General features: G+C 47.2%; 1 protein-coding gene across 1 annotated transcript; it reads left to right on the top strand.

Annotated features, from left to right (window-relative positions):
- Positions 1-1,979: 1,979 nt before the first annotated feature.
- Prdm14 (PR/SET domain 14) lies at positions 1,980-17,772 on the top strand. The gene is made up of 7 exons (XM_059252733.1): positions 1,980-2,658; positions 3,252-3,305; positions 3,396-3,553; positions 5,008-5,275; positions 9,696-9,898; positions 13,024-13,125; positions 17,525-17,772. The coding sequence occupies exons 1-7, from the start codon at positions 1,980-1,982 to the stop codon at positions 17,750-17,752; spliced, it is 1,692 nt and encodes a 563-aa protein (XP_059108716.1). The 3' UTR covers positions 17,753-17,772.
- Positions 17,773-19,714: the final 1,942 nt, after the last annotated feature.

The raw sequence follows: 19,714 nt of genomic DNA, 5'->3' as shown, positions 1-19,714 counted from the left end.
ACACACACACACACACACACACACACACACACACATCTCGCAGAGCTCAGCCTGCTCTTGGTCAAATTTGCCCTTGTCACCTGCTGAGGAGTTGGGCGCTATCTTAGAGGCCAGGTAGTGGCCGGTGCCAGTCCAGGGTGTGGTGAGGTGACTGTGTGTAAGTGTCCTTAAGGGCTTGCTCTGGTGGGCTTCCTACATCGGTTTAGGGTGTAGTGTGTGTGAGTGCACAGGAGTTTGTTGGGCCCCTGGGTAACGCTTGTTCGGATCTCACGAGGCCAGTTCAGTGTGTGTGTGTGTGTGTGTGTGTGTGTGTGTGTGTGTTCGCGCGCACGTGTGTGCGGTATGGGCGTGTGTGCGCACAGAAGGGCTTATTGTGGACCCTGGGCAACATTTGCCACATTCTGGCCCTAGGCAACATTTGCCACACTCTGGCTCCCTGACACCACTAGCCTGGAGCAGCAACAGCGCCTGTCAGAGCAAGATGGGCAATCGCACTTCACGGGATTCCAGGGAACGGTCTAGAGAACTGTTGAGTTAAGTGCGTGATCTCTGGGGACTAAGGGCGAGTCGAGCGCCGGCCAATGGCTGTAATGGGCGTGGAGAAGACTATCGGGATCTTCGTGGGCCTGATCTCGTCTATTGCTCTCCAAATGACCCGAGGCCCTGTCTGCACACTTCCTCTTTAAGCTGGAGCAGCCCTCGGGGGCTTTCGGAAGTCTAGGGTCCTGAGACCCAGAAGGTGCCGCCCTATCAGTGCTGGAGGTAGGTGCGTGGCGCCTGCGCGGAGGGACCCCTAAGGGCTACAGGCTGCAATCGCTACCGAAGTTCATTTTGCAGTTGGGTTTTTTGTTTGTTTTTTGTTTTTGTTTTGTGTTTTGCGTTGTTTTGATGTTGTTGTTTGGTTTTTTAACTTTATAACGGATTTTTTTGCTCTCCACTTCCCGAGTTGCATTGGAGTTGGAGCCCGGCGACTTCCGAGGCTCAGGGGAGATAGACAGAGACCTGCGTGGCGACTGACCTCTCCTCCTGACCCCATGTTCTTTAACTTCTGAGTCACGACCCTGCTTGGTTTCTTATTGGACTCATTGATCTTGTCTTTGAGACCCGCTCACCCTGATGGGACTTACCTCCCCAGCCTTGGCGAAATCGTTCCGTGTCCACTAAGACAGACAGACGGATTTCAGGCTGGGGCCGCAGCGGCGGAGGGAGGGTCAGGAACCGCCCAGGCATTTATCTGCTACCTGACCTGGGACTTGTCGTTGTTGGGTTCCCAGGGGCGATCTGGCTTGAGATAGCTGGGGTTACCGGGAGACTTGAAATGTGGCGAGAGGGGGCACTGGGCGTGGATCTCTAGAGGGGCAACGCATGCCGCTCCTCTCCCTGCTACCTGGAGCTGCTGGGGTCTCGCCAAACGCCTGGAGCTCCGAATCCGCTCGGAACCCGGTCTGCAGATTCCCACCCAGAGCCCAGAGCCCCTCTATCTCTGCAGGGGACTCGAGCTCGTGAAGCCACCGCCTGCTCCGAAACGGGTGCACGGCCTTGCCCTAGTTATCTGGGTAAAGAAGGGTCTAGAGACCCTGGAGGAGCCGTTTGTTAAACTGAGGAGTAGAGGGAGGAGCAATTGAAACGCGTTTTGCAGGAGCCGGGTTGGGGGAATCAGGTGGACAGCAGGCATTGGAAATCAGCAGTGCTTAGCCAAGGCGGTTTCGGGAGCAAAGGAGAAGGCGACCCGAGCCAGCACCATCCAGTTGGGCGAAATTGAGGCAGAATTTCGTTAGAGGTTTGAGGCGTTTGGTTTTTTGTGCCATTTGCATTGTTTTTTCAGAGTTAGGGTTGGCGGGATCGAATTGGGAAGTTTGTCCATTAACTTTGACCTGGGGCTGGCTGGGGTGGGAAAAAGAAAATAGGTAAGACCACCTAGGACCCTGCACTCAGCGAGCGGCCTCGGTTTCCCGCAGATCCGTGGAGCTCAGCCTGCGATGGCCCTACGTCCGCCTCCGGGTGACAGCAAGTCCCAGGACAAAGCGAACAATCTGCCCCAAAGTAGCCCCCAGCACCTGGCTCCCTACTACACGTCTTTCCCGGGCTACAGCCACTACAGGAACCTCGCCGCCACCACCGAGGAGGATTTTCAGCCTTTCGGGAAGCTGACGGAGGCAATTCCTGCGTCCCAGGCGATGGCCCCGCTCAATGCGTTTCGGGTGGCTCCTCCCTTGCTGAACCCGGGTCTAGCTGTGCCGAGCGAACCACTCTATAATCTGCCCTGGTACAACAAGCTGTCACCATGGTACCCAATTCCTCACTTTACTCCCGAGGTACCGCGATTTCTAGACAGCCCTGAGTACACGCGCAGCACTTCCAGCAGCCAAAATTTGGTCCCCATCGGCGGCCAAAGCAACGGAGGCCAGTGGTGGGAAGCTGAAAATCTACTTCTGCCACCCCCGGTGATTGCTTCCCTATTACCTGATGGTCTGAAGACCTCCCAGTCAATGTCGGTCCCTCAAACCCTGAGCCAAGAGGGGAAGCTGCCTCTTCCCAGCTTCAACTTCTCCGAGGAGGAACTGCGCTTCGTTCTGTATGGGGTCATTGCAAGTCCGAGGCACCCAACTGGCCTACATCATGCAATTTCAGGCATGCTGGTTCCCACAGACAGCTCTGGTAAGGAAATCTACATCCAGGGTCTGGGTGGGGTGGAACAGGTTTGGGCTACACAGTGTTGAAGAGTAACTCAAAGTGGGTCTCAGCTGAGCAGGCCGTCCCTCAGAACCTCCTGCTCCAGGCTGGCTTCTCGGGTCCTCCCCGATTACCTGTGCAATTCCTGAGGTTGGTTTCATTGAGCTCTGAAGACTAGGAGCAAAACGGTTTCACTCAGTGGTTCTGGTGGATGTACAAAGTATCTGCATGATAGCCTCCAGAAACTCATACCCGGTAGCTTCCCTTCGGAGCTGAGGACCGAACCCTTGCGTTTGTGCAAGCGCCCTACTACTGAGCTCAATCTCCAACCCCAACCCGGCAGCTTTTGACTTCAGAAAAGCATTGTCTCTGATTCTCAAGTTTGCAAAAGGGAGTCAGTTCCCCACAAAACCTTGCCCAAAGGGTGTTCTGCACAAAAAGCCTGTATCAGAGGAGCAAGAAAAACAATGAAGGTTGGTTACACATTGAATCAAATCTCAAATAAGGAACCCACTCAGGAAGGCAACTCACCATACATTGATTTCTCCTTAGAATAATTTAAGGCTGTCTTTTTCTAGGGTCTAATCGTCTTCCTAAAACTCTGGACAAAGACTCCCTTCAGCTTCCGGAAGGTAGGTTGCACTCCTTGCCTGCGTTTATTTCTCAGAAGTAATGCTGAAGCACTGGCTCATTCCCCTTTCCTCCTTGCCTTGGGTTCCTAGGTCTCTGCCTCCTGCAGACCACGTTTGGGGATGTCCCACACTTTGGCGTGTTCTGTAGTAACTTCATTGCCAAAGGAGTGAGATTTGGACCCTTTCAAGGTAAAGTGGTCAATGCCAGCGAAGTCAAGACACACAGGGACAACTCCAGGATGTGGGAGGTAAGTGCCTTTCTGGTGGGTCTGCTGAAATTGGGGAGGGTGACCTGAGGGGCCGGTACCCTTAAAGGCCTTTGCTCCCTGCTGAGAAAGACAATGGATGTTCTCAATCTGTTTTGCAATGGGTGATTTTAATCTGTACAGGACAGCTATGGAATGCACATTTAAAGAATTACTATGCTATGTTATATTTATGCGTGTATGTTATATTTATATTAAATCTGGAGCTTTAAATATGAGAGAGTGCTAAGAGTATGCTATGGAAAAGAAAAATAAATTGTAGGCTTTCATATAAAATTTGCCAAGGATTAACAAAACAAGCAAACTGGACACTTCCCACGTTAGTGACCATCTAAGGGAGGCTGGTGAGAAATCAGCGGCATTCCGTTTATAGAAACCATTCGTCAGGATAACCAGATAACAAAACCTCCTCAATACCTTGACCCTGAGCTTCCCTGGAATATAGTTTAGGAAGATAATTTGAAGTTCAGGCAATGTGGAAGACCTGAATCGAACGGTGGCGTCCAATGAACTAGGAGAGGGTGCTGAGGCTGCTGTCCTGGGAGAGCGAAACTGCAGCTCCATCCCGAGGCCTGCACACTGCACACTGCACACTGCACACTGCACACTGCACACAAGAGAATTCATCAGCACCCTTAAGAGTTAGGATTAAATAAAACCTATTTACATTCTTTACCCTTGCTTACAAAATTAACATATGCTAACCATATGGGATAAAGGCAAAAAAGGGGGGGGGATAAAGGCATGAATCCTTTTTGTTGTTGTTGTTGTTGTTGTTGTTGTTTTGAGACAGGGTTTTTCTCTGTGTAACAGCCCCAGCTGTCTGTCCTAGAACTCACTTTGTAGACCAGGCTGGTCTTGAGCTCACAGAGATCCTCTTGCTTCCCAAGTGCTGGAATTAAATGTGTGCACCACCATACATATATATTTAAGGTATGTTATTATATACTCTATGGAGGGACTAGAGAGAATGCTTGCCTGGAATACCTAAAATGCTTGGTTCAGTCCCCAGCACTGAGGCACACAGCGGCACTCCAGAGGTGGTAGCTGGTGGATTAGCAGGCCATCCTTGACTATATTTTAAATTCAAGTCCCACCTGGGCTACATTTCTGTCCAAAAAAGAAATGCTTACTTAAGCTTAAGGAGATTTATTTATATGCAACTTCTGATATGGAAATCTGATTCATAGAACTGTGTTCTGTAATAGGAACTTTGGTTATAAAGTTTAAATGTATTGTATAGATCAGGCAAAAAGAAAACAAGTAGAAATCAAAAGTTCATGCCTAGCTGGGAATGGCGGTGTGCTCCTACAGTCCCTGAACTCAGGCAGCTGTGGCAGAGGCACGGGTTTGAGGCCAGGCTCAAGTGCATAGCAAGATGCTGTCTCAAAACAAAATGAACACCAAGAGCAGACACCATGTCTTACTTCATTTAGATCTTTGAAGACGGCAGCCTGAGCCACTTTATCGACGGAAAGGGCTCCGGGAACTGGATGTCCTATGTCAACTGTGCCCGCTTCCCCAAGGAGCAGAACCTGGTTGCAGTGCAACACCAAGGACAGATATTTTATGAGAGCTGCAAAGAGATCCACCAGAACCAGGAGCTGCTGGTGTGGTACGGAAACTGCTATGAGAAGTTTCTGGAAATTCCCATGAGCCTCCAGGTCACTGAGCAAGGCAAGCAGCTGTCTGAGCCCCCTGAGGGTGAGTGTCTTCCTCTGTCCAATGAGAATCTGCTAGTGTGAGAACTGGGTTCTTTCCCCAAAGATTCCCAGCCGAAATCGAGGAGACCAAGTAAGGGGGATTTGTAAGAATGAGACCCCACTCAGTAGAGGTGGGACATCGCCATCTCTCTACAGTTATCTATCTCCCGGACCCCCACCCTTTCTTGAGAATAAAAGTGAAATAAATGAATATGTGCCAGTGTACTGTGAGTAAGCCAGTTTGATTCATCCCTGCTTAGGCCAGCTTTCTCAAATGGTGGGCTGCAGTAACTTAGTAGGGTAGAAAATCAATTTAGTGATTGAAAGGAGCATTAAAGAAAAAAAAAGAAATTAGAATAGGAAAATATTGATGAAAATCACTTAAGAAATACTAAGCGTTGTTAAGCTTTTGTTTGATATAGATACATTATGTGAAGTAGGGTGTCCAGTTAAAACTGTGTTTTTCTCAGGCTAAGGCCTCCTGCATCCTATATAAATACTCTATGATTAAGAGTTACATGTACCTCCAGCCCCTAAACTGGATACGGCTGCACACGCCTTTAATCCCTGCTCTTGGGAGACAGAGGTGGACAGATCTCTGAGTCTGAGGCCAGCCAGCCTCATCTAAATAGTATGAGTGACAGTGTAGTCAGAATCACATTGTGAGACTATGTCTCAAACAAAACAAAGCAACAAAAATAAAAACCTCACCACTTCCAGCACCTAAGATGAATTTTAATTGTGATGAACTTGAAAAATAACGGTCTAGGCTTCAGCTTTCAACTCTCTCTCTCTCTCTCTCTCTCTCTCTCTCTCTCTCTCTCTCTCTCTCATTTTTGGTTTTGGTTTTGTTTTCTTCTTGAAACAGTTTCACTATGTAGCCCAGATTGACTTTGAACTCAGAACCTTCTGCCTCAGCTTCCCAAGTGTTGGAAATACAGGGGTGCCCCTGACTGTTAAGCTGTGTGTGTGTGTGTGTGTGTGTGTGTGTGTGTGTGTGTTCTTGAAGATCTTGTAGAGATGCTAGCCAGTTCTAGTCAGAGGTGGGGCCTGACTGAGACTCTATGCTTCTTGCTCAGTTTCCAGAGGAAGCTGCTGGTCCCTGGATCACATCTGAGTGTCAAGGAGACAGAGGACCACCAGCCCACTCTAGGGATACGTCTCCAGAATTTGCTGTTTTTAGAAGAGTGGTGCTAAGTCCTCAGACTAATGCTCCAAAGGTGCTGTGCTCCTGAGCTGATTTCCAGGCTCCAGTTTGAGTTTGGCCTGAGACAGGGTCTCATGCAGTCCAGGATGGCTGAACTGATCTTCCTACCTCCAACCCCCGGTGGTAGGATTATAGGCATGTAAAAGCCATGCCCAGCTTTGAACTTTTTATTTGTTTATTTTAGTTTTTTGATATAGGGCCTTACTAAGTAGCTCTGGCTGTCCTGGAACTCACTATGTAGACTAGGCTAACCTCAAACTCTTGAGTTTGAAGCTTCCGCCTCGAGGATGCTGGGATTTAAAGTGTGTGCCACCACACTCAACTTGAAAGTTATTCCTAAATATCACCTGTCCGACTAGTTGTTATACACAAGAGTTTGGAAACTACTGACCTACTACTAGGTGGGGGCAAATGTAAAGTACTGTATGTATAATAAGACAGCATCACTATAGTTTAATAAATGGCCCAAAGAGCAGGTAAAACAACATGTAAATTGTGTCTGTCACACTATGGTGATGGTCAACATGCCTGTCTTCCTGCTAGACCTATGCCCTCCAGTGCAGGGAAGGCCCATAAATTCCTAAATTTCCCAGGATCCTGCTCTCAGTGTGTACAGATTGAAGGAAAAGGACAGTGTAACTGAATTAGGAAAAGCTGCTTAGGAATGAGAGTGAAATAAGGGATCCATAGGGCAGAGGGAGAGAGAAGGTGACTCAAAGTCTGGACCCGGGACAACAGGAGACCTCTACAGGTGACCAGGCAGGAAGTGATGAACAGGCCCTCCCATGGTCTGAATGAAGAAGCCTGAGGATGTGGGGAGAGGGTGAGGCCTCCGCCAACTTCTCCAGCAGGTGCACAGAGCAGGAACAGGGCTGCAGAAGATGGAGTGATTCTCTGTGGTCTGTGGAGATCCAAATTCTCTCATCCTCAGCGCCAAACCAAGAAAGTCTGCCTCTGTCACTTCCAGAAAATACTTCAACTGTTTTTGACATAGAAGTAAAAAATGGAATTTAGAAAAATATGTACATAATGAATGGTTTCTCTGTGGGAAATTTATGGGAAAAAAAGAAAAAAACCCAAAGTGACTGTGGCGATTCGGGCCTGTAATCCTAGCTGAGACAGGAGGATTATTACAAGTGAGGCCAGCCTGGCCTGCAGAGGGGACCCTGTCTCAAAAGAACAAAAACAAGAGGTCTGCCTGCTTCTCTCTCCTGAGTGCTGAGATTAAATGTATGTGCCACCACACCCAACCCATGACACACATTTGGACACTGTGTGGAAGGTAGCTTTTAACGATTAATTTATTGAGAAGTCTTACAAGTGACTTCCTGTGTTTTCTGTTAATATGACTCTGTTTTGGTTCTACTGCTGTGATGGGGTTTGAACCAAACCCAAGGCTGAAGGATGCTCTAGCACTGATCCACACCCCAGCCCAAGATCAATGTTTTTACAGATTAATAGTACAAGAAAGAGTTGGGCATAGAGGTGTACATCCTGTAATCATCAGACTGAGAGGTTAAAAAGCAGAATGATTTCAAGTTCAAGTCTGCCCCGCCTGCAGGGCTTCAACGGGTTCTCGACCACCCTAAGGACGGAATGATAGGGACAGGAGATACAAGGAAACACACCAAGTCTGGATTCTGATCAAGGTGCAGCTTTATTTTTCTCCAAGAGGGTTTATATAGTTTCTGCAGGGTGGGGGGAGCAAGAAGCTGTCATCTGCATAAGGTGGGGCAAGCTAAGGATGTTTGTATAGGATGTTTACAGGGTGAAAGGGTCAAGGGCTCTGCCTCAATGTCCTGTTGCTAGGCAACCTGACTGTAAGATGATCTAGTTCCCTGTCTTATGGGGGTCTGTATTTTTCCACCAACTAGAGATTCTATCCTTGTCCCTGACACAAGTCTAGTGTGGACTACACAGGGAGATCCTGTCCGAAACAAAAATTAAATCCCTGGGGCTGGAGAGATGGCTCAGCTAAGAGTTCAGAGCACTGGCTATTCTTCCAGAGGACCTGGGTTCAATTCCCAGCACCCACATGACAGTTTACAACTGCCGTCACACAGACATACATGCAGGCAAAACACCAATGCACATAAAAGAAAAATAAGAAAATCAAATTCCTTTTTTAGGCATTTTGGTGGAGTTGGTGGGCACCTTCCCACATAAGGTTGGAATGGCATACTCTGAGTTATTGGAAGTGGGCTATTTGAATAGCCTGGAGATGGAACAGAAATTACTCAAAGAAGGCTGCAGTCACCAAGCCCAGCCCAGCATGGGAACTGCATCACAAAGCTGGGAGCCTGGAGCACACTGCAGCCTGCAGGCAGCTGAGCAGGTTGGAGAGTCCTCTCCAGGTGCCTGGGTTGGTCTAAACCTCTTCCAGGCAGCTGGTCTGCTCTTAGTTCTTTGCTGCTCAGCTTTCCTTGTTGCTGAGGGGGCCCCAGCTTTTATTGTTTCTTCTAGCAGAGGTGGGGGGAAGGGCGCACTAGTGAATCTGGTCAGATTCAGGCATTCCTGAGGTTATTTTTATTTTTTTTTTTGTTTTGTTTTGTTTTGTTTTGAGATAGGGTTTCTGTGTGTTGCCCTGGCTGTCCTGGAACTTGCTTTGTAGACCAGCGATCACCTGCCTCTATCTCTTTCCCCACAGTGCTGGGATTAAAGGCATGCTTTTCCTGCAGATTCTTGCTTATGCTCACTCTTGGCTCCCTAGAGGGCAAACAGGAAGATCTCTGGTGCTAGAATCCAGGGCGTCTTAAGTGGTACTTTTGGAGATGCTCTCTCGCCTCCCCCCAACACATTCACACCTCTTGTTTGTTTGGGGTTTGAGTTGTCTTTGTTTGGAGCTACAGTTTTACTGTAGCTTGCCTGACCTGAAAACTTTGATCTTCCTGACTCTGGTCATGACATTCCTGGCACAGACACCTGGATCTGACACTTTGCCTCTAACTTCTGTCCTCTTCCTTTCTTCTCCATTGACAAAACCAGATTTACCCTTCTGGGCTTGTCTGTCTATCACTCTGTGACCTATCTCTCCTATGGATAAGACTCAGTAAGTGTGAATTCGTGAGACCCGCCTCTGCTCCCAAGCGCTGGAATTTAAAGGCGTGCACCGCCATGCCCAGCTGTTTATGGCTTTTCGAATCCTGTTTGAGGAACTGAAGAGGAGGAAGGTGGTTGACACACCCTCCAGCACTTACACCCCTGTGTTTGACAGAGTCTGCGGAAGGTTACAGATGTGAACGCTGTGGCAAGGTGTTCACCTACAAATACTACAGAGATAAGCACCTCAAGTACACTCCCTGTGTGGACAAGGGGGATAGGAAGTTTCCATGTTCTCTCTGCCAACGATCCTTCGAGAAGCGTGACCGACTCCGGATCCACATTCTTCACGTCCATGAAAGGCACCGGCCCTACCTGGTGAGCGGTTGGTTTGATGTTCATCTCTATATTCTACTTTCACACACCCCTATCCTGAATACATGGAGAGGGGCTCTTGGGACTGATTGGAGGAGTCCTGTCTGCCTCACCATGGTGCTGTGGGAGAGGCAGATGCTTGAGCCTGGGTCAGTAGTTGTGCCCAGGACGGAAGGAGAAACAGGTAGGCATGGGCTCCTGGGTTAGGAAAGGTGCCCAGGAAGAGGAGAGTAGGCAGCCTTTCTTAGCCTGCCAGCCCCCAAACAATGGCATGGAGACTTATTAATTATGAAAAGGTGGCCTTTAGCTTAGGTTTGTTCCCAACTAGCTCTTATAACTTAATTAGCCTGTTTTTGTTCATCTACATTCTGCCACATGGCTTTTACCTCTCTCTCACTTTCTGGTCCAACTTGCTCTGCATCTTGCTGGCGTCTCCTGAGCGCACAGATTCATCCCAAGTTCCACCCTCCCTGGAAGTCCCGCCCATTGTCCCCTGCCAGGTATTGGCCATTCAGCTCTGTATTAAACCAGTCAAAATCAATTTAGGCAGAGACACGTCTTTACAGTGTACAAAAAAAAATCCCACATCAAAGGAGGCTTGGGCTAAATCCAGAACAGAAGGGCTGTGATTTGTACCGGAGGCTGAGGAGGGAATTCAGCAACTGTACTTTTTTTTTTTTTTTTTGGTTTTTCAAGACAGGGTTTCTCTGTGTAACAAAGTCCTGGCTGTCCTGGAACTTGCTTTGTAGACCAGGCTGGCCTCAAACTCATAAAGATCCTCCTGCCTCTGCCTCCCGAGTGCTGGGATTAAAGGCGTGCGCCACCACCGCCCGGCTGCAACTGTACATTTTTTCCATACCCAGTCAGGCATTAGGTAGTCAGTCACTGCTACAGAGGAAGCATTGGAATGGTCCAAAGAAAGGAAAGCCATGATCACAGACCACGGTCTTTGTAAGGATGAGAAGCAGTAATGATGCCTGGGAGTCCTTCTCTGCCATCCCAAACACCTATGGCTCCACCAGGTTTGGTCAAAAGGACAAAATCAACTTCATCCTTAAAGAAGGGACGGGGCTACATGTTCTTGTTACAGTATTTTTTAAATTATGTGTATATGTGTGGGTTTGCACTTGTGAATACAGTTTCTAAGAGATAAGAAGAGGCCATCGAGGCCCCTGGAATTGGAGTTAAAGATGGTTGTGAGCCATAACATTGGTACTGGAAATTGAACTTGGGTCTTCTGCAAGGGCATTCATGCTCTTAACCAAGTCAACTCTCCCGTCTTGTAATAGTATTTTATAAGGCATTTTATACTAAGGCTAAGGTTTGTAGTTTTCCACGTTTTAATATTTCTGAATTGGACTGTGTTCTGCAACTGGACCATAGTTTTAAATTCTTTTTTTGTTTTGTTTTTATTTTTTTTAAGTATTTACTTACTTATTTTTATATCAGTGTTTTACCTGTATATATGTGTATCTTGTACACATATATGTGTATATATGTGTATTCTGTAAGCATTCAGTTGCTTACAGAAACCAGAAAAGGGCATCAGATCCCCTGGAACTGGAATCATAACTGACAGCCAGGTGTGAGTCACCATGTGGGTGCTGGGAACCAAACTGTAGGTCCTCAGCTAGAGCAGCAAGTGCTCCTCATCAAAGCCAGCTCTCTAGGCCCTAAATTCTGGGTTGTTTGTTTGTTTGTTGTTGTTTAATGTGTGGTGTGTGTGTGTGTGTGTGTGTGTGTGTGTGTGTGTGCACCTGTTTGGAGTCTAGTTCTCATTTATCACTTCCTGCTGTAGTCTTCTGGGAAAGGGTCTTCCAGTGAACCCGGAGCTAGGCTGGCAGCCAGCAATGCCCAACAATCCTCCTGTCTCAGCCTCCCACAGCCTAGGGGTTACAGGTGTGCTTGGCCACACCTGGCTTTTTAATATGAGTGCTGGGGATTTGAACCCACATCCTCATGCTCAAACACTCATTACACCCTCTCCCCAGCCACAGGAAGGTTCTTGGGTCCCTTCTCTTTGCATGAGTTTTACTAAGCCATTTCATCCTTCACAAAACAAGAGCACTGCTTAACCAGGAGTTTTAAATCTACCCAAGAATTCTCTCCTGAACCCAGGAGACAGCATCCATCTCAGCTACTCAAGGAATGCCTCACCTTGAATTTCCTGTGGTTTTCCAGGCCAGTCACATCCAGAGAGTTGTTCTTTTTAAGTCAGTATTAATACTTGATTTCACCAGAAGAAATCTCAAGAGAAACAGACATACAGAACTTTGGATATTGGGTTTGGTTTCAGTTTGGGTGCTAGGGGTTGAACACAGTGTGAGCACATGCTGAACAGGTGCTCCACCACTGAGCCACAGCTGCTAACATTAAAAGATGCTGGGAACACACTTGACAACTTTGTCCTTCGAGATAAAGTAGCTCTGTAATCTCTACACTTAGGAAGGCCTGAGGCATTTTCTAGGCTGGCTTGAGCATCTTAGCATGATCAGCCAGGGTCCTGGTGACCCACAGGTGTGCACAGAATAAAGACTACAGTTCTTGGGCTGTCAGTATGGCTCAGTGTTATAATGCTTGACCTGCAAGCCTGACAACCTGAGTTTGCTTCTGGGAGCCACCAGCTGAAGGAACGAATCCACTCTAAAGCAGTTCTCTGATCTCCATGCCACATCACGTCCGTGCCCCCCCCCCAAGCGCTAATAATAATGATAAGTAAATTGTAGTGGGGCATGGACATGGGAGTCAGAGATAGGCAGATCTCTGTGAGTTTGAGGCATGCCTGGTCCACATAACAAGAGTTCTAGGACAGCCAGGATTACATAGAAAGATCCTTTCTTTTTTTTTTTTGGTTTTTCGAGACAGGGTTTCTCTGTGTAGCTTTGTGCCTTTCCTGGAACTCACTTGGTAGCCCAGGCTGGCCTTGAACTCACAGAGATCCGCCTGGCTCTGCCTCCCGAGTGCTGGGACTAAAGGCGTGCGCCACCACCGCCCGGCGAAAGATACTTTCTTTAAACAAATAAGTAACCAATTTTTAAAACTTCTCTTGCCTCCAGAAAAACATGATGTTGAAACAGAATTGTTGGGGGGGAGATGAAATTCAACTCTAATTTTTGTTTCCTTCTTAGTGTTCAACATGTGGGAAGAGTTTCTCGCAGTCTTCCAGCCTGAACAAGCACATGCGCGTGCACTCCGGAGACAGGCCATACCAGTGTGTGTATTGTACAAAGGTAGGTGAGACCTCGTCTGTTGTCGGCCGTCTGTAACTGGAAGCATGAAACCTGACTTATAATTCATCTTGGGTAAATAGTTGATTACCAGCCAGCACACATTTCAAATGAATTCTAGGCCATCTAGGACTACATAGTGAGACCATGTCTCAAAAAGATAAAGTAAGCCTGGCGGTGGTGGCGCACGCCTTTAATCCCAGCACTCGGGAGGCAGAGCCAGACAGATCTCTGTGAGTTCGAGGCCAGCCTGGGCTACAGAGTGAGTTCCAGGAACGGCGCAAAGCTACACAGAGAAACCCTGTCTTGAAAAACAAACAAACAAAAACAAAAACAACAAAAACCACCACCAACAACAACCTTACATCACCGTGCCGGACTAATTGTAACCACTGAAGTGTTGGCTACTAATACTGTTGCTGATCATTCTAGATGGATATTGCAGGGGGTGACATCGGATTTTTGCATCACAGAATATCAAGCAATAGAGGTAGAGAGGGATTAAGGGTTTGGATTCTGGAATGGACAATTGTGTGAGCATGTTTCAGGAATATTATAAAGCGTTTTAATTGGCAATGTGCATCTGTGTTGTCCAGTATGTAGCTGATCTTCTCCCTATGTGGGTGTTTGAGGGCACGGAAGTGAAAACACCCAGGCACAGTGGAGTCCTTCTGCAATCTCTGGTTGGGGTGGAGTGATTATGGGTTCAAGGCCAGCCTAGACTACACAGCAAGGAAGAAAACAACAACAAAAAGAAGGGGAAATAAGTAGGAAATGTCCTCCCTGGTTTCAGTTGCCAAACTTTAAGTGCCCAGAAGCCACAGGTATAAGGTGGATAGTAAATCCACAGAGCACAGTCCCATTGGAGAGTGGCACTCTAGGCTTATTTTTGTCCTTTGGCATTTTCAGGTCCTACAATAATGCTATAAAGGGAAAAGAGGGGTGTCTTAGTTAGGATTTTAGTGCTATGGAGAGACACCATGACCATGGCAACTCTTATAAAGGAAAAACATTTAATTGGGGTGGCTTATACTTTCAGAGGTTTAGTCCATTATCATTATGGTGTGACATGGTAGTGTGCAGGCAGACATGGTGCTGGAGAAGTAGCCAAGAGTTCTCCATCTTGACTTGCAGGCAACAGGAAGTGGTCTGCCTCACTGGGCATGGCTTGATCATACACGAGACCTCAAAGTCCACCTCCTCAGTGACACACTTCCTCCAACAAGGCCACACCTACTCCAACAAAGCCACACCTCTTTTTTTTTTTTTTTTTTTTTTTGTTTTTTGAGACAGGGTTTCTCTGTGTAGCTTTGCGCCTTAAAGCCACACCTCTTAATAGTGCCACTCTCTTTGAAGGCCATTTTCTTTCAAACCACCACAAGGGGGTCTTAGAGAGACTGTCATATTACAATTAATCCACGTGAGTCTATTAAATGGGTAATAGAATTTATTAAGATATAAATTGAGGAGATACACTCTTGAATACAGAATGGAGTAGACAGGGGAAGTTGTCCTCTGATCTGACCGGAGTGAATCCACCTCACAGGCAGGAGCAGGAAGAAGGGGCATATGACCCTTCTCCAACCCCTTATAAGAGGTCACTTTGGGCCGTATAGCCCAAGATCATGGGCGGAGCAAATACCACAAAGCATTCAGTCTAAGCCAGGACAAGCCTGCAACCCCAACATGTAAGGATCAGGCACGAAAGGGGAAAGGTGCCTCTTGCCAAGTCTGACAACCTGAGCTTGACCCCCCAGGACCCACGTGGTGGAAGAGGAGAACCAACTTGCGTATCTTTTGTTTAACCTATACCCCCCATAACAAACTAACTTAAAACAAAGTCTCATCCTAGGCTTTTTGAGACCGCCCCCCCACCCCCCCCCACCCCCCCCACCCCCCCCCCCCCCCCCCCCCCCCCCCCCGCAACTCAAAAAACAAATAACAACAAAGAAACATCATGGCCCCAATCTGGAGACAAGCCTGATGTCCAGTGTCAGAGGTGACAGTCTGGGATGTATCCACTCACTGCTGCACATCACACAAGGAAAGAATAATGGAACTATTGAAAAACATAACTTTGATGATTATTTGAGAGTTGTGCTTGGTGGGAAAAATGAGTCCTGGAAGGTCACATTGCAGGATCCATGCGTGTCAAGATTTTGAGACTGAGAACACAGTCACAGCCTCAGGAAGTAGAAAAGGAGGGTAACCCTGTGGCTGTAAAAGGGAAATGGGGGGGGGGGATTCTTGAACCAAAAAAGTAGTCTTATTTATTTATTTATTTATTTATTTATTTATTTATTTATTTATTTGGTTGGTTGATTGTTTTGTTTTGTTTTTGAGACAGGGTTTCTCTGTGTAGTTTTGGTGCCTGTCCTGGATCTAGCTCTATAGACCAGGCTGGCCCTGAACTCACAGAGATCCTCCTGACTCTGTCTCCCAAGTGAAGAGATTAAAGGTGTGCACCACCACCGCCTGGCTGTTATTTAAATTTTATGTATACGGGTGTTTCGCCTGCACGCATGTCTGTGTAGCACATGCATGCCTGATGTCTGAGGAGGCCAGAAGTTGTCAGACTCCCTGGAACTGGGGTTGCAGATGGTTGGGGGTGCCAAGAACCAAGCCCAGGTCTTTTGGAAGAGCAGCCAGTACTCTTAACCACTGAGTCATCTCTTTGGTCGGCCCCCACACCACTACTTTTTAAAGCATAGTCTTATGTAGCACAGATTGGACTCAAATTCATATGTATCTGAGACTAGCCTTGAAATTTTCATCCTCCTTCCTCTACTGGGAGTGCTGGGGTGACAGGTGACTGGAACCACACCCAGCATCTATCGGTTTCAACATCTTGCTTATGAATTGTGCTATGGTATTGAAAGACATACTCAATGATGTACCTGGGTAGTAGGCACACACACGCAAAATCTCTACTGCATTTTACAATTTTGTTGTTGGTTTTTTTTCAAGACAGGGTTTCTCTGTGTAGTTTTGGTTCCTGTCCTGGATCTCACTCTGCAGACCAGGCTGGCCTTGAACTCAGAGATCTGCCTGGCTCTGCCTTCGGAGTGCTGGGATTAAAAGTATGCGCCACCACAGACAGTCCTTGCGCATTTTACAATTTACTGCAAACCTACAATCAAAGTTTAAATTTCGGTGGTACACACCTGTGATCTCAGTGCTGAGGAGCCAACCACAGGAAGATAAGGAGTTCAAAGCCAGCCTTGGCACCACAGAGAGACCTTATCTCAACACCACCAACAGTGTCAAAGACCGAAATCAAAAAGAAGGAAACCGATTAGAAACCGTTGGGTGCAAAGATACTGAGCAACATTAGCCTTTTCCTCACTAACACCACTCTCTTCAAGTACACTCAGAACTGCTTGTTTAGAGTGGGCACAGTGACACAGGCCTCTAATCTCAGCACTTGGGAGGCAGAGGATTGCCCATGTGTTCAAGGCCAGCCTGAGCTACATAGTGAGACCCTATTGTGCCCTTTCCAGTCTCCAAAAACAGAATTGCTTGCTTCCACGCTGCTCTCAGATCATACCTTAGATATTTTGGGTCACACGGTCTAGGGTTAAGGTTTACAGTGTGCTCCTCTCCCCGCTTTATGATGCTGGGGATCAAACCCAGGGACTTAAAACGGCAAGGCAAGCACCCTATCACTGAGCTAACCCAGCCCAACAATCCGCATCTTTACCTAGCAGTCCTGGTGAAGAACCTCTGAAGATGCCCTGTTTTAATGTGTGGTACTCAAACTGGCCAGGATGAAAAAGCTGTCCTTTTAAATTACATTCAGTTTATTTAGTGTTGTGTATGCATGGAGGAAGGGAGACAGGTGCCATGATGGGAGATCAGAGAACAACTTTGGGGAGTCAGTTCTTGCCTTCTATGTGTGGGTCCCAGGGATCAAACATAGGTCACCAGACTTGGTGGCAGGCTCCTTTACCTGCTGAGCCTTTTCACTTGCCCAGTCCAGTCCTTTCTTTATTAAGGTCACTGCTCTTGACGTCACACAAATGTTCTATGTAGACAGAAAATCAGAGGCTCCTCTCTCTCTCTCTCTCTCTCTCTCTCTCTCTCTCTCTCTCTCTCTCTCTCTCTCTCTCTCTCTCTCTCTCTCTCCCTTTCCTTTTTTGCTTTTTTGAGATAAGATTTCTCTGTGCCTCCCTGGCTGTCCTAGAACTCACACTGTAGACCAAGCTGACCTCGAATTCACAGCGATCCACCTACCTCAGCCTCCAAAGTGCTGGGGTTGAAGGTGTGCACCACCATGCAAAATCAGTTTCTCATTTAAAAAAAAAAAAAAGCGCCGATGTGTCCGTTACAATGAAATGAGCCCCTCTGTTGTGTTGTCCAGCCCCCGGAAGTTGGCTTTTCCTTCTGTCTCCGCCCTCTGCAGAAGTTCACTGCTTCCAGCATCCTCCGCACACACATCAGACAGCACTCAGGGGAGAAGCCCTTCAAGTGCAGGCACTGTGGTAAGCCCTTTGCGTCCCACGCTGCCCACGACAGCCATGTCCGGCGCTCACACAAGGAGGAGGACCATGGCTCCTGCGGCATTTGTGGGAAAGGCTTCCTGGATCAAGAAGCTTTCTACGCCCACATGAAGCTTCACAAAGACTGTTAGCCCTCCGAGAGCAGAGCCAGGCGAAGACCAAGGACTCCGACTCTCAATTCCGGATCAGCCTGTGGCACGTAACAGATGGTCGTGCTGTTCCATGAGGATCAGGAAAACGGAATGGTTAGTCTGAAACGAAAAACCTCAAAGTGTGCTGTGGAAGTCCAGCACCTCAGGACTGGGAATAAAGGGTCCTGGATCTTGTGATAAAAGAAAAGAAGGACATTCCTCTCCTGTTTTGGATTCCCAGTTATGCGGTGTCTGTAGTCACTAACCGTTTTCTTCAGAGCAACAACAAAAAGAAATGTTTTGTTTTAAAGATTTAATTTTATTTTATGTGCATGAGTGTTTTGCCTCATGTATGTATGGGTACTGCATGCCTAGTGCGCATGGAGGCCCGAGAAAAAAACATGGGATCCTCTGGAACTGTATTTATGGATGGTTGTGAGCTGCCATGTGGGTACTGGGAATTGAACCCAAGTCCTCTCTGCAAGAGTAGCCAATGCTCTTAGCTGCTGAGCATCTCTCCAGGCCCTGGTTTTGTTATTGTTGTTTTGTTGTTGTTTTTGGTGATGTTGTTGTTTTGTTTTGTTTTTCTTTGTTTTTTTGAGACCACCCAAGCTGGCTTTGAACTTGGTGTAGCTGGTGGTGACCTGGAACTCCTGCTCTTCCTTTCTTTACCTCCCGAGTGCTGGGATTACAGGAGCGAGTTACCATACCCAAGCAAGTTCACTCTAGCTAGATAAATGGTTATAATTGAGTCTTCTGGTATGTGTAGTGTTCCATTACCATTTAGGCTCACTTCTCCCCTCACTGACCACATGACAAATGCCAGGTAATACATCTAGCACATGACAAAGTCACTTACACACACACACACACACACACACACACACACACACACAAATGGTAATTCTTGTTGACATCTAATTTTTTTCACTTAATTTTTTTAAAGGTTTACTTGTTTATTTAAAGTTTAATTTTCATTTTACATACCGCCCACTGTTCTTCCCTCCCTCTTCTTCTCCTACTCCCCGACATCTAATCTTTACCAGTTGGGAAAGGAAAATTATATCCAGTGAAGAAAGGCTGAAAAATAAACATTCATGTTACTCTTGTTTTGAACCAGATTCCTTTCTCTCTCTTTTTTCTTTCCTTCTTAAAAACTTTTATTTCCATTTTAGGTTTTGTTTGTTTGTTTGTTTGTTTGTTTTTGATGAACAAAGTATATTTCCCCAACTCTTTCTAATTAATTGGGTGGCTCCTGATCACACAGGGAGCAACAAGTGAAAAGGAAAGAGGCAGCTGAAAAGTAAGCCATGCTTAGCCAGGTGTGGTAACTCACACCCGTAATTCTGGCCCTTTGGAAACCGAGGCAGGAGAATCACCTTGACCTAAGGCCAAAGAAAAGAAAAATGGGCAAGGTGTCTCCACAGGCTGATGTGAGTGAGCAGTCAACTTTGCTAATGTGGAGGTGGACCTGTCTCACGTAGGCGATCATAGCCCACCCATATTGAGCCTTACGTATTTAAAACGGTATCACTGTGTCTGCCCCACTACAGAAGGGACTGAAGTTGAGAGATGAGGATGGTGGGCAGTCATGTGCCTCTGAGAGATAAAGTCTGCCCCTCCAAAGACCAAACTCATAGCAAACCACAAATCCACTGCTGGGCCCTGCTAAGGGGCCTTTCCCTATTAACCACCCCCTCATCCCTTTGAGACCACAAACTTAACATTAATACTCATACAGCCAGTCTGATACCAGAACAAGCAAGGTGGATGTGTCCCCTGGACCACCCTAACCACCAGGGATGTATCCTACCCCTCTTCAGAGATCTATTGACTGCCTGGGCACTAGCTCCACCTCTACCCATGACACATGCCCATCAGTGCAGCAAATCCAATATGGAGCAGATGTCTTGGAGAGGGCTCCCAGCTGTAGTGCAGCCCCCTGAGCAATAGATGTCTCAC

Source organism: Peromyscus eremicus, unplaced genomic scaffold (genome assembly GCF_949786415.1).
Source record: "Peromyscus eremicus unplaced genomic scaffold, PerEre_H2_v1 PerEre#2#unplaced_144, whole genome shotgun sequence".
Classification (NCBI taxonomy): Eukaryota; Metazoa; Chordata; class Mammalia; order Rodentia; family Cricetidae; genus Peromyscus; species Peromyscus eremicus.
The sequence above is the reverse complement of the archived record's forward strand: the minus strand, read 5'-3'. Positions and strand labels throughout refer to the sequence as shown.

What these genes read in the sequence shown, in the direction of transcription:
- Prdm14 (XM_059252733.1), top strand. Translation starts at nt 1,980, where the DNA reads ATGGCCCTACGTCCGCCTCCGGGTGACAGCAAGTCCCAGGACAAAGCG. An exon ending in GCTGTCTGAGCCCCCTGAGG is followed by an intron (nt 5,276 to 9,695) that starts GTGAGTGTCTTC and finishes TGTGTTTGACAG; the next exon opens with AGTCTGCGGAAGGTTACAGA. An exon ending in AAAGGCACCGGCCCTACCTG is followed by an intron (nt 9,899 to 13,023) that starts GTGAGCGGTTGG and finishes TTTCCTTCTTAG; the next exon opens with TGTTCAACATGTGGGAAGAG.